Source organism: Coloeus monedula (genome assembly GCF_965178545.1).
Source record: "Coloeus monedula genome assembly, chromosome: 2".
Classification (NCBI taxonomy): Eukaryota; Metazoa; Chordata; class Aves; order Passeriformes; family Corvidae; genus Coloeus; species Coloeus monedula.
Window position 1 is genome coordinate 109,095,804 of NC_138782.1, and position 14,899 is coordinate 109,110,702.

At 36.5% G+C, this 14,899-nt stretch overlaps 1 protein-coding gene across 4 annotated transcripts in view; it reads right to left on the bottom strand.

Annotated features, from left to right (window-relative positions):
* Positions 1-14,899, bottom strand: part of SMC6 (structural maintenance of chromosomes 6) — a 40,734-nt gene that overhangs the window by 5,001 nt on the left and 20,834 nt on the right. For all 4 annotated transcript variants that reach the window (XM_082301610.1, XM_082301611.1, XM_082301608.1 and 1 more), the window contains 11 exons: positions 14,109-14,287; positions 12,900-13,101; positions 12,666-12,780; positions 11,161-11,321; positions 10,032-10,167; positions 9,048-9,128; positions 8,234-8,404; positions 5,485-5,622; positions 4,589-4,734; positions 3,773-3,898; positions 1,375-1,480 (listed from right to left, as the gene is read on the bottom strand). In XM_082301610.1, coding sequence (XP_082157736.1) covers positions 1,375-1,480; positions 3,773-3,898; positions 4,589-4,734; positions 5,485-5,622; positions 8,234-8,404; positions 9,048-9,128; positions 10,032-10,167; positions 11,161-11,321; positions 12,666-12,780; positions 12,900-13,101; positions 14,109-14,287 — 1,561 coding nt within the window. The remainder of the gene's footprint in view (positions 1-1,374; positions 1,481-3,772; positions 3,899-4,588; positions 4,735-5,484; positions 5,623-8,233; positions 8,405-9,047; positions 9,129-10,031; positions 10,168-11,160; positions 11,322-12,665; positions 12,781-12,899; positions 13,102-14,108; positions 14,288-14,899) is intronic.

Sequence of the window (14,899 nt, forward strand, 5' to 3'; positions counted from 1 at the left end):
TTGATTATGATGACATCTTGTGGCACTCCTTCTGTAACATGCAACTTGGGCATTTTCTTGCCCTGCTAATTACATTACCTTTAACAAGTTAAGCAGGCAAATAAGGATTATTTTGAAGAGGGATCTTTTTTGCAGGGAACCATTTTCTTTTTACAACTTACATTCCTTGACTAAATACAGATCCCTGCTGAGACATCAGCTGTTAAAAAAAATATATTCTGATAAAGTCAAGTAATGACTTGATATTTTATGGATTGAATTTAATTCTTCAGATACATGTGCTTCACCTGTCTAGTTAGGACTGCAACATGTATTTATGTTGTCACTGCACATTTTTCCTCTTAATCCCTAAAATGAAGTCTCCCACAGAAAAAAAGCTAATAAATCCATGACAAAACTTTTTGGGATGTGTGTTAAAAGGTACACAGAAAAAAACCGTATCGAAACTTTCATGCATAAAGTTGTTCAAATAACAGCTAGAGCCATTATACAATCACACAAATACTGGTGAACTTCCTATCAATGAAACAGGAGTGAGTTATTTTGAAAGACTGACTAGGATGACTCACTACTTAAGTTCTTATTATTGGCATAAAACAACAATCCACATTTTTTCTTTGTAATCTAGCAACCTGCCCATTTAAAATGGCAATGTTTCTGCTCTTCCTTGTTTTCAACAACATCCTACTGTCACCAAACAGGACAAAAGAAACTTATCCAACACTGATTTGATGTGAATAAGCAGACACTTCTTCATTCAGGCTTTTGGAAACTCCTCCAATGTGTTCCGCTCAACAGATGAAATCCAGCCATTTTTATATACCTTTTCTTCTGAATCATTGTTACATAAATACTTTTACATACTATGCATAATTTGCCTGCTCCTTAAATTTAACCTTTACAATGACTTGTTTTGTTAGTCATATAACTTCATCAATATTCTTATCCTAAAACAATCATTGGTCGTCTCTACTGTGGTCCACTGATTGGAATCCTTGATATTCAAACCAAGATGGGAAGGGTAGGGGGGTTTCCAACCAGCATAACTGGTGTGCATGATGGTCTCCATAATGTCTTGACCAAAACATAGGAAGTCCAGTAACTTCTTGGTGAGGTTCCTGTGGTTGCATATTTCAAACACAACACTCCTAACATTTCTATACCTTATACTTCACAATTTTCTACTTGTAATCATAACTAACTCTTTTATATGATTGATTACTTGATCAGAATATTTGTAACACTACAATTAAGCTATCACATTTTGGAGAGGGAATTAGTCTATCACTTGCAATGCATTTCTAGCATCTGAGACTAAAACAAATAATAATTCATTATGTATTATGGTAATTGAAGTAATATAAAATAACTTACTGTTATGGAAAGTGTCTCATTCTTGTGATCAAAAATTATATTTCCAGAGCAACCTCGAACACGTAGTAAGTGCTCAAAATGGAGTTTGCATTGCATAGAAAGGCTCCTTAAATCAAGCAAATAAACATTAGGGCAGCAAGATTAAAAATACATGAAAAAGCAACAACAGGTTTTCATCAACAGTCCCACATCATTAAGTATTAAGCCCTGCTCCACTAACAACATTCTCCCAAAATCAATTATGCTCTCAAGTGGGTGACATTAAACATACTGGAGAGAATCACTGACACAAAGTAAGAATGTAAGAAATCCAGATGTACAGCTTTGAATTTTCTTAAACATTATTTTAACAGATTGGTGTGAGAGACTGAAATGGTCAACAGTTTAAACATTCCTACAATCACTGAAAGGACTTTTGCCCACTGTAGCAAATTGCAGAGAAACAGCTGCTCATGTGCGACCACCAAAGCCCAAGTATACCTACTAACAGGAATTCAAACTGTGATGGGAACCTGAGATAAGATAAAGGGGATAATATTGTCCAGCCAACCCAGGTGTGGGGAGAAGAATGTATCCACAAGTGATACTGGAAGAGAGACTTGGATGCTGATGGTTCAAACATTCAGGGGCCAAGCTGCTGATGTGCAAAGTACCCAGAGGGCAAGCACAGCCCACCTCAGGCTACAGCTGGTGTTGAAGGAGGCAAGGAAAGAGGCAAATCCTGGAGGCGGGTCCTGTCTTTTTGTCCTTACTCAGGTGAACTCAGCTGTGATTACTTCCCTGCCAGAAGTACTGGGCCATTCACAGTAGCCTGAAGGTGGTTAATCTCTGCTGATGGGCCATACTGGACTCAGCTGCACTGACATCATAGACAGCTGTATCATCCTAGAAGGTGTCAAAGACTCCCAAAGTGCCCTGTGATCCACAACACTACATCATCCAGTGTGAAACTCCCCACCCCAGGGGAGGTATCTGGACATTCCCAGCTGAGCCTCAGTGAATATAAACCCAAGACAGTCTGTGTTCTGGGCATTTCTTTCACCATCTGACAGACCCAGTCTGTAACAGCAGCTTCAACCAACACTGAAGTTGCAAAAACCAAATCTTGTTGTAAAGCCTATGGGTTGGGTGATCTTCCTGTTCTTATCCTTTCCTTCTCTTTCTTATACATTTTCTTAAGCAATATTTTTATGCTTTTATGTTGTCATAATACTACGGATTGCAACAACCAAAATGGCTATATACCTGTTTTTTGCCATGCAACCAAATTTTTCTAAAAATAAATGCTACATATATATATAGGGATATATACACACAAACACCAATTCAGTGTTGTTTCACTCCAATGTGCCCCAAGGGATCTATCAACAAGAACCTAGGCTACCCTCGCCTTCTGGGGTGGGTTGTAACAAGTGGGAGCTTTCTACAGAGCCTCAACAGAAAATTACCACATTCCACTGCTTCCCTATTCAGTACTAGGAGTGCACAGTAACAAGTTGGCATGGCCTTTACTAGATTCTGGGAATTAAAGAATACTGTGTATTAATTTCTCTGTCCACCCCCCTCCCCCTCAATTCTAGCATATCCTAGATCATACGCAACAGTTCCTTCCAAGAAAGAACTATGGTTCTTAAACATGTCCGAAGGTGGAATTCATTCTTAAACTTGGCCACTAGGACTAAGATTCAGTGTGACATATGTGGGAACCAAAAGGCAAGCATTGGATTTGGAAGATAAATCTTGCCCACTATTATAGCTGTACTTCTACCTGCAAAGGTTGGGATTCTCCTCATCATCACCATTTGTCACGATCATACTGGGACCTCCCCCAAATGCAAATCAAAAAGTACAAAAAGCAGAAACAATCAAAATATCCTGCAATTTCTGTTAAAGAAAATAATAAAGTGCTGCAATAGAAAACAGACCAGTCCTTCTGAAGGAAGGCAACAACAAAATCTTCACGGATAGGTATAGGATACTAAGGGACTGAAGCAAGACAGAAGGGGTGTACACCCAGTAATGGAGAAGATGTCAAATTACAGAATCTGAATCAGGATCTTCAAATTTTTTTCATCATAGGGCAGAGGAAAAATATTTGGCCCACAATGAAATTATAGGAGCTCAGCACCACTAATTATAATCAATTAAAATGAGTAACAGCCCAGATTATTTCAAGTCCATGTATGTTGCTGGTATTTTACTGACCAAAACCAGCACTCAAACACAACTGCCTTGGATGAAGGCAACACAATTGAGGCCTTTGGGTTAAAGCAAAACACACCACACTGCTTTTCCAGCTGTCAGTCCAGGCTGCCTCTAAACTGCCAGGCACGGTAATATTGAAACTGGGAGCAAGCTTAGGTTAAAAAGATTGTTGTGAACACAGCCTTAAACCCACCTTAAGAATTGCCGATACACTTTGAGCCTCTCTGTCATTACTTCATCCAGCACTGCAATAAATCTCTTCAAATTCTTTACTTTATTGCTTGCATCCTCGTATCTTTCCCTTGCATAACGAAATTGCCTGTTTTAATTAACAGAAAAGTTAGGAGCCATATGCATTACATTAAAACTGAGCTATTGTTGTAAATGCTGAAAATAATTTTGATAGTCAGAATATTCAAATGAAAACTTTCTTGTGATGATTTGTGTTAAAGCTAAAAGCATTTGATGAGTCAAGTAAGACACTGCTGACAATTAAAATGTGGACAAAAATTAAATCTTAATTCTATTTATAATTCTTTTGAAAATAAACTCTTTCACCAAGGAGAATGAATGACTGAGTTACCCATGTTCACAAATATCTGAGGGGAGTGCTTCCTTGATATCCACTGAAGTCAAAACCTCAAGGAACTGCCTAACTTGTGCATTAGTTATTCAAACTAGAATTATGCTTAATACTCAATGCATCACAAAACAATGGCAAGTTAAATTTGTGTAGTCATAACTGGGATACTTCAAGAGAGTATCTGATTATTGGTAACATCATATATATAGCACAGATGCTGCTTAAAATCACTGGAAGGTGTTTCAGGACTCCTAAATCTGTTCAGTACTGGTTGGCTGAGGATTAGTACAACACATTTCCACACCTTCATACACAGCTTAAGTACTAAAAACACACATAAATACATAGTGAGTCAGTAAGAAAACTCTTCTTTCCCCTCTCTTTCCCAACCTACCTGAACTGTTTTAGACAGTAAAGATGACTTACTGTATTATTTCTTCTCTGTTTCCACGGTGACTGCTTTCTGAATTTATCTTCTCTCTCAAGCGATTCATTTCTGCATCGAGACTTTTAACAGTTCTGGTGACCGTGATGCGCTCTGAGAAGATTTGCCTTGCTTTTGCCATTTTTTCCTAACGGAATGTTTGAAACTCAAAGAATTGTCATATTTTTCAAAAATCTCTTTAGTCTTCACAACAAATATTTTATGCTACAGAAGAACATGGACTACAAGCAAGAACAGCATTTTTGTGTTGTTCTTTCTGTTTTCATTACAGCAAACCCAGTTAACAATTTTATTGACAACACTTATACATGGGTAGTTATTTCAGTGCCAAGAACTGAAATATTCAAGATTTTTATACAATCACAGTTATTTAGCTAACGCAGATAAATAAGGAACCAAAATCACCATATTTAAATAGGGCAGTCTTCCAAAAGTCTTTGCAGATGTGATTTCAGAGTTGGTTAATAAAGCTTGATTGGGTAAGTCTTCAAAAGATCAGATATGGGGTCTGTACAAGGAAAAACCTACCATCCAAGAAACCAAAACAATACTGTTCAATTTAGCTTAAACCCAAAATTTTAACTAATTTTAATTTTCTCATTGCAAAAGATGGAAGAAATGGTCCTAGATGGATGAACCCTAATTTATCTGTCAAGACAGAAATGGTGTCCTGTCAGAAAAAAAGAGGCCTCAATTCACTTACACAAAATTACTTTACTTGCTTTACATAGTCAAACACAGCTGAGAGAATACTTACTGTAGCTGAGTATATTAATACGGTCTGTATGTTATACAAGTGGAATGAATTATTATTAAATATTAGAAGAATCAGGACCATCTGACTTCAATAGCTAAAAAAAACCTCCACCACACGTACCTCTAATTCATTTCCTTTGGCAACTAGCAAATCTTTGTGCTTATTTATGCAAGCCACGTGCTCTCTCTGTTTGTCTTCATAGTGCTGCAAACGCCGTTTACTGTTTTCCACTTCTGACTCAGCCTGGTTTAATTCAGCCTGTTTGGAACAAATCAGGATGTGAGCTGGTTGGGGTGGATTCCTGAGAATCTCTCTAGTGTTTACGGACATACCACAGGTTGCTCTAATTTAGCTTGCTTTCAGTAACACTAATCCTCCTAGAGTCTGGGATCTTAACAGCAGTTTATTGAGAAAGTCTGTGCTCAATTCTGACAAGAAATAAATACATGCAATGATTTTAGGAATTATATCCTGAGGTGATATTTTCATTTTTAAAAAAAAGCTATGCTTTCTCCTAAAGCTCAGAAAACTGCATTTACTTTTTACACTACATTCTATCTGGAACTTCTGATGCCTGTGTGACATCAGCCAGAACTGTATTTCTGTGTGAAAATTCAGTGTCTGCTCTACCTATAATATAAAATCATAGGTTGGATTAGACCTTTAAGAACATTAAGTCCAACCATCAACCCAACACCACCACCATATACACCACTAAACCATGTCCTCCAGTACAACACCCATACATTTTTTGAATGCTTCCAGGGATGGTGATAAAACCACTCGCCTGGGAAGTTTGTTCCAATGGTTTACAACCCTTCCCATGAATTTTTTTTTCCCAATATCTAAACTAAACCTCCTCTGGTGCAATTTGAAGCCATTTCCTCTCCTCCTGTCACTTGTTGTCTGGGAGAAGAGACTAAGCCCTAACCTTACTACAACCTCTTTTCAGGTAGTTGTAGAGACTGGTAAGATCCCCGTTGAGCCTCCTTTTCTCCAGGCTAAACAGCTCCAGCTCCCTCAGCTGCTCCTCACAGGAATTGTGCTCCAGACCCTTCACCACCAATCTCTATACTATGTAAGTATTGATAATATTGAAGTGATGTATCTTTCCAGAGAAGCAAAGAGGTATAAAGAATGACACGAATTAGGACATAATTTTCTTCCTCATCCCTGTCAACTAGATGGCTTGTCTAAATGATGCCATGAACATTTTTGCCTTTTCTTTTATACCCGTTATACCTTTTACAACTTCTGTATTCCTGGTGCTTTTTGCCTACATTCTTGGACTTGTTTGTCAAGCTAAGAGACTAAACATTTTAGAAGCTTCGTAGCTAGGGATCAGTGTGCCCCAGACCCCAAGGTCCTCTCCAGAACACATTCTGTAAACCAAGACAGAACCATCCAGGGGAAGGTTCCTTGGGGTGGGGGGGCTCACTTGAGCCTCTCATTGGGGAATCTTTGATAGATATGCTAATTAGTAAAACCTATAATGTTATACCCAATGTTGGGGGGGAGGAAGAGAGACACAGAGACACAGGGAAAGAGAGAGATAGACTCGGCAGGGTGCATCTCGATGCATATGACCTGAACATGTACACCTAAGGATCCTTAAAAATAAATACCAAGGTAAAATCTCTTTTCCCCTTCTAACCGTGTATGCCTCTTGATTTTAAGACCAGGAAAAGGCATTATCAACAAAGGAAAATACAAACCACCAAATCAAACAGAAAAAAAACCAACAAAAAAACCCTCAAAACCCCCAAAACAACAAACAAGAAAACCAAAAATCACCAACAGTAACAGATGATCTTACTTTTTTCTAATCCTATATTAAAACCACAAATTGATGTGTATCAGCAGCTCATTAAACAACTGTAGAACACTTAACACATCTGATTTAAAACCTTTTCAGAAATTTCAGTGCTGCCCTCGATTGTGTTCAGTACTCTAAATAACAAGCAATAATGTTTTCATATTCTGAATAATCTATTCTCTTTCCTTGCACAGTGGTTGTTTTAAAATAGATCATATCTCTAGAACTTCCATATAAGATACATTAGAACTAACACATTCATCTGTTGCTTTCCTGACCTATTTAATTACTCTTTTTGTTTGCTCTTTTAGTTTGGGCTGACTACATAGCAATATACAGTTTAAGTGAGACATGCAAGAGATTCCCATATCTTTTTTCTTCATTTCATCATTCTAGAAGTTTACAATACTATATCCTGGACTCTTATTTCTGTTTTCTATGTTCAAACTATGAGTTCTTCTTTCCAATGTGAGACTGTCTTCCTTTTGCCAATACCAAATTTTGCATGTCACCATTCTGCTATTTATCTTAAGTCTTGCTATTTCTCTGCCATTTCCAGGTGCCTTCTGTAGTCTTGAATAATTAAAACTACGTACTGGTACCTTCTGTGATTATGTAACTTCATAGAATAACAGCCACTTCATATAGAACTTCAAATGCTATTTTGAGAAATGAACAGTTATGAACATTCTTAGCCAAGGTTTCTTAGAAACAAACAAGTAAAAACAACAAATGTGATGCACGAGAAAGGAAAGTAAAGGAAACTGTTTTTCCTTCCTTTTCAGTCCATGACTAAAGATACCTGGAGATGAACTCTCTTTAAACATAAAAAACTACAGTGGCTACACTTAACAATCAATATCACCTTCAAAATATTGCCAAGCTTATTTTCTAATATGCATTAGATGAAATTCTCCATTTCCATTTTATAGGTAGACCTTAAGTGTATCAGGAAACAGCAAGTTCCTTTCTCCTGCCTCACCTCTTCTTAACCTCATTCACCTTGACACACAAATGAAACAAATCAAAAATACAATATGAAATTACTGTTACCTTAATTGGGCCAGCAATTTCTTCTACTTGATGAATTTTTTCTTTCACTTCTTCTAATTGTTTTTCAGCTGCTTGGAGACTATTTTCCAGTTCTTCCATTTTTCTGCTTTGCAGCTGCATGTCTTGTTTTACAGATTCCATCCTACTCTTATTTTCTTCAACTTCATCTTGCTGTCAAAATGTATTAAAGTTAAGAATAATAAAAGGAGACACATTTGTAAACTACTGTACCATATTTTTGTTTTACTATCACTGTTAGGGTACGGTATTACATGAAGTACTCTATAACTCAAGTAAGAATAGGAGCAGCTCAATGTAATTGTCACTAAAGCCCAAAGGAAGAGACTGATAGACCTTGTAGGATCTAAATCAAACTGCAAAATAAAAGTGAAACTTCATATTTATGTGACTGAAAATTAAGAGGATTTTATTTGGGAGCTGTGATGAAAAGACTGAAAAAGAACAAGGTAACTTCCCTCTGGATTTGTGGCCCATATACATCCAATACACAATGGAATTCAGGAAGAATAAGTGGATTGTGGTTGTCTCCTAGAAAATGACACCATTCCTAATGAATTATCATCATAAATACTTTCTGATTCAAAAAGAAAAATATTGCAAAACCTGGGGAAAATTTTTTTAAATCACTTAAATCACTACAAATAAATAAAATCATTCCATTTACAGAAATGTTTAGAATTATGGATAGCGTTACATTCTTCACTATTCAACTTTGCTTATTTCAAAACATTGCTAACATTAAAAGACATTATTTCATATGCTGATTAGACATAATTGGATAATCTATTCTTACTAATACATGGACGTCTGCTGACTGGTGTTCTTCCATGTTTTCAAGATCCGCTATTTCTGCATTTGCTGTTCTTACTTTTATCTGAGAAGAAAAAGAAAATACATGTTCTGAAGCTTAACTAAAGAGAAAAGTTCACATTTGTTCATTTAGGTCATCATAGGAAAGAAGATACTTGTATTTTTTAGTTTTGTTAATGACTAACGAGACACAACTCTTCACACCCACCTATGGAATTCATTTTCATAAGCTATAACTTCCTCTGAAAGTCATGCACTTTAATGAATTAAGTTGCTGTATTTCCATTCGAAATGTCAATTGAATAAAATACATTTTATTTTTTCTTCTCATATTTATCTTCTGCATTTCAGACCACATGCCAGGTTTTTTGCTGCTTCTTACTTGTAATTGACTGAATATAACCTTATATAGTATGTATTAGCTTACACTGTCTACCTGGAGCACCACTGCCCACCACAAATATATATACCAGAGACCACAGAAAGGAGGCTAACAGTTGTAAAGTGGTTTATAAAGAAATTAAGAATAATTAACAAAGAAATATTCAGCATATCAAGATTGGTTAAGAATATACTGGAAGAGCATGAAGATAAACAAGATTCTGGGAATGAAGAGGCAAGGCTCAACAGAAATAAAGGAGGGAAAGCATTTTATGATGCAAGTGTCCCTTCTGTGCAACAACTTACTACTAGTGTCAAAAAAAGCAGTAGAAATTCATAAGATTTAGCACAAGGTGAGGGAAAGATACCAAACAGAAACAACAGCATATGCTAGGATTGATGTGGTCTCTATCATTTTGTCCTCAATTGTAAGAGTATACTACAAAAATAAATAACACGAAAGCGAACAACAAAAGTAAGGACAAACATTAAAAACTATCAGGCATTCCAAACAGATTGCAGAAGTCAAAGTAAAATAGGGAAATACTGAGGAGGTTCTACAAACTAACACTGTACCTATTTTTACCTGTAGCTGTTTTTGGTGTCGTCGATGACCATAGAGATGATCTTCATTTTGCCTAATCTCATTTTCAATGGAATATAAACGTTGCTGAGATGCTGTCAACTGTGCCCTTTTGTTTTCAATTTCTCTATCCAAGTGACTTTATAAACAAAGTGATATTGAGATATTACATACTACACAGATACTATTTGTGACACACATACAGAAATACACAAATAGAAATTACATGCATGACAAGACAAAGGGTAAAAATGTACTCCTTTTTAACTAGCCTACATCATTCCCCCATAGCAAAATTGGTAATGGAATGCCTGTAACAATTTGAAAGTTAAAATAATCTTTGAGTGAAGTTCATTATATATTGACATGAACAAAGTACACTTAACTGACATATTTAAAACTTTTGAGTTTATAGAAATAAATTTTAACATTCAATTCAGTTTATACTATCAGCTATTAATACTAAAATTCTTAGTATGTCTCTAATATAATCCGGGCCTCAAAATGAATGTATTCTACTGTCATGAATTTCCTTGGTGACAGTTCAAGTTTGTAATCTTTGAAGTGCATTTTGCTTTTTATCTGCCGTTTTGAAAGCAATTAGAGAAAAAAGCCTTAAAAATATAAAAGGTGAGGGAATTCTCAGAGATACCTACCATGAATGAAGTCAAAAGCCTGAGGAAATACAGATGCAAGGTTTGAAACCAGTAGGAGGAGGATGTGTGCTAACAACTTTGGTTTGAATAGTCAGGCTTCCCTTGCAGTAAACTATGACACCACTGTTCAAGTATTGTATTTTTAAAGAAACAGCTTTGACTCCATACTCTTTTTCACCAAGCATAAACTAAAAAAGAAAGTAGCTGGATTTCATCGAGCATTGAGCACAGAAAATCCCTACTTGGTGACTAAGATCCACATGCCACAAGCTAACTAGATACAATGCAAGTTTGTCCCTGTCACAGAAAGGCACTGAAATTAAGAGATTTTCTGGAGTTCTCAAAAAAGGAAGTGTAAATCTCAGAAAGAAAACTGAGAGACTAGAGCAGTGTAAATGCAACTAGACAAATAAGCAGTTCCACTATTCCTGCCAACAAGTGCACTTTTTAGAAACACAACATTGCAAGATACTAACCTGATTTCTGCTTCAACATCTTGACTTAGGAACCTGGGTCTAACAAAACTGGAAGAGTAATAGCGTCTTTCAAACACTTGATCACCTTCAGCAGTGAAAGCTTCTCTGCAGTTTTTTGGGGGCTGATTGCACTGCATGACTTCACGAGCCTTACGGCTATTCTGAAAAACACAAGGGCCTTATAATACCAGCAGAAAAGCAACCATAATTAAAGATAAAAATTCAAAAGTTGTCTAGTTGTTTTCACCCAGAAATAATTCCATTTCTAAATGAAAAGAAATACAGTAATGAAAGAATGTGAAAATTATCTATAATGTCAAGAATCTACTTTTCTTAGTTGTGTAAGACATTTATGCTCTCAAGAACTCACTAAGTTTAGTTGGTCATTTAGTTGTGAATTCTGTAGTCTAATCAGTCCCTTATAATTGGCCTTGCAGAAAAAAAATCACTAACCACAAGGCTACTATGCACAGGTATATTCAACTGTCAAAATCAGAATAAACATACAGGAAACAAGCTTCCAAAGCAAGGTATGAAGTACATAAAACACTATTCAGTTAAAGTTCAGGGAAACATATTGGTAAAAAACCCCCAACACTGACAGTGCCAGACTAAGTGGTCACAAGTGGCTTTGTCCAAGGTAACTATGTTATCCATTCCAAAGTATCAATTTTTCCACAGAATACCTCTTTCAGATTCAGTTGAAATTGTTCAGGTAGGGCTCAAAGACAGTAACATTATGAAAATCACTGCTTAGTTCAGGCAGAGAGGGAAGAACGATCCTGACATTCCTGCCATGAGAAAAGCCTATGAAGTTCAGCTGTTATGTAACCCATTCAGTGACAGCCATGCTTGATAAACAGTCAGCTCTGCATTAGACAGAGCATGAACTGCCTCCTTCCAGTAGGAATGTCAGAGGATAAACTGGAACAAGAGATTTTGGAGAAAAATAAAATTCACAAAAAGTAAGTATCATTAGTTCTGCTTGCTTAGACAATACCCTGCCTTCTCTGTATAAAAACATATACACCTTATTTTTATCTTTGAACATTTTACCTGTAATCTTATCTGCAGGAGCTGGTATCTTCAGTACTAACAGAAAATCAAAAATCAATTAAGATCAGAAATCAGATAGTGTCAGAAAACTTGGCTACCAGCTGCTAGGTACGACCGGTAGGGGCTGTTTGCAAATTTTGCTAACACCCAGACTACCCAAAACTGACACATCCTGAACCCACCAATTAACAGAGACATGAGAGAGCCAGCAGTCAGGAGGCTGATTACACACACATGGACTATCTAGACTGGGAAACGAAACCACTAGAGGCCCAGAAAGGTAGTGGCAAACAATCCAGAAACAAACAGGAAAGGTCCTGAAACACATGGGGCAGAGAGCGGAGCGAAACTTGCTCTATTTCTTTTATCCATTACAGACACTACCATTGAAGGTGTCATATATGCTCCACATGTTTCTTTAAAGATCAACAGGGAGCATAAAGCCTTACTTTAATGAGCAGGATTGTTTCTATACCCCTCATATCGATCAAACAATTGGCAACCACTGGATCATCTATTTCCAAAGCTGTCAGAACTGATGGGAATTCTGGATGACGAACAGCTCTGAAGAAAAATAAAACACCATTCATAAAACTCACATGAGATTCTTCAAAACAAAAAAATTTACAAATAGTTCTTTTCAACCATCAAGACTACGCAATACAATTCAAAACATAACTTACCTCTGACTAGTATCATAAATTTTATTCTGAAATTTATTTACAATTATTTGAGGTCTATGTCCACGGGCAAAATATTTTGACATCAGAAACTGAAGAGTTCTTTCATCACTATGATTATCACAGCAAAATGCTTGAAGTAGGCCTTTTAAACAGGATTCGATAGCCAAGATCAGTTCAGGATCTTTTGGATGAATCAAAGCACCTAAATAAACATAAGAGGCAAGGCTTTAGGTGCTGTGTTCCATGACAAAACATTCAGTGGAGCACTTTTACCACTCAAGGTTCTTGTTTTGTTGTATTGCAGGTTTTTCTTAGAGTCTAAAGCAAACCTTTCTTACAGGTAGAAAAAAAATTAAGAAATTGACTGTAAGTTAAAAGACTCTACAACAGACCTGAGAACACAAACATATAATTTCTCTGCCTAGAGACACCTACACATGGTTGGAGGCCTATATTTTCTTCCATTAGGGTACCAATTTTACGGCAGCTTAGCAGAATTGTATCCGGGCAAAGATAGCTTATCAACAATTTAGTTCTTTAAGGATGAAGGCAGTGGAACAACTATACTGAAAATAAAACAGACATGAAGATTTCCATTATATCACCTGTCTTCAGTAGCATGTGTTGGCACATTCTTACCCTGCAGTAAATGCTGTGTACTTTACATCCAGAATATGCTGAAACCTTTCCTTCCATTCACAAACTGAAAATAGCAGCCACTGTCAGAGCTGGACAAAAGACAAATAAAAGCTACCTTTCCAAGAAAATCTCAACTGGGTCTGTCTTGAGTTGCCCCACACAAAACATCTCAAGTTTGACAAACCTACAAGTCAGCCACTGGACATTTTGAACAAAATCTGTCCATGACATGGACAGTGCTATCCACTGAGGAACAAGCAGTCAAAGCACAGTAGTCTGATGCTTTGAGGGTGTGGGGGAGTCAGAGGGATGCACTGAAAGTTTACCATTGTAAAACACCTCAACAAAAACAGCTGGAAAATGGGGAAAGCCAGTACCTGTTAGTGAGTGCATGACAGTAGCATGACAAAGATAACCTACCACGATAAAACCTATAGTCCAGGAAGCACAGAAGAAAAAAGTACATCTGAAGCTCCTTAAAGAACAAAGTCTTCCTAAAAGACCACTATTTACATTAGCAGCCATACAAAAAAATCCCATGAGAAAATATGTTTCAGCAGTTATTCCTACCTAAAGGTCCAAGAGGTTTCTTTTTAAAGTGTCCTTGCTTATGGGCCATTTCAATTGCTTCAAGAAATGCTGGTATATGGGGTCCAAATCTTTTCAAAGTATTTGTTTTACTGTCTTTCAGGTCTCTCAGCTGTTTCTGCTTGGCATCCAGTGCTTGTTGCACATCACTGTTTTCTCTCCTAAGATAAGAGATTTTTTTCAGTAGTTATAGAGCCTTAAGTGCACAAAAATAATTATAAAGCCTTGTTTTTCAGTTACTAAGAGCATAGTGTATCAATATGTCAGTAGTTCAATAAAAAGCTAGGTACACACATGCAATATTTTTATAGTTTCAAGAAACATAAGACAAAAAACCAAGAGAGAAAATTACTACTTTGCAACAGTTTTACAAGACTTCTTTATTTCTAACAAATCATAGTAAATTTATTTTATTTCTAATTATGTGCTTCAATTTCACTGTCTTCAAAGATCTTCAACAAAACACACAGTAAGCATTAGTTACAATAATTGACAAAAGGCATTTAAACTAATACATCAGGCGCAATCAGGAAGAATTCTCACATTCTTTAAGACAATAAATGCCATTGCCATAATCCCCTCTGGTAATCATTGTTCAGGTTTCCAAATCAAAGTCAGAGTCCTTTGTTTTTCTATCTTGGGTATGGGCTAAATTGGTATTTGAACCACTTTGCCTCAAAACCTCTGTGAATCTGCCTCAACTATAGAAGCAATAATTACTCCCAAGTGTATCTATTCTCTATCATGTGAAAAAGAAACTGGAGCCTAATACC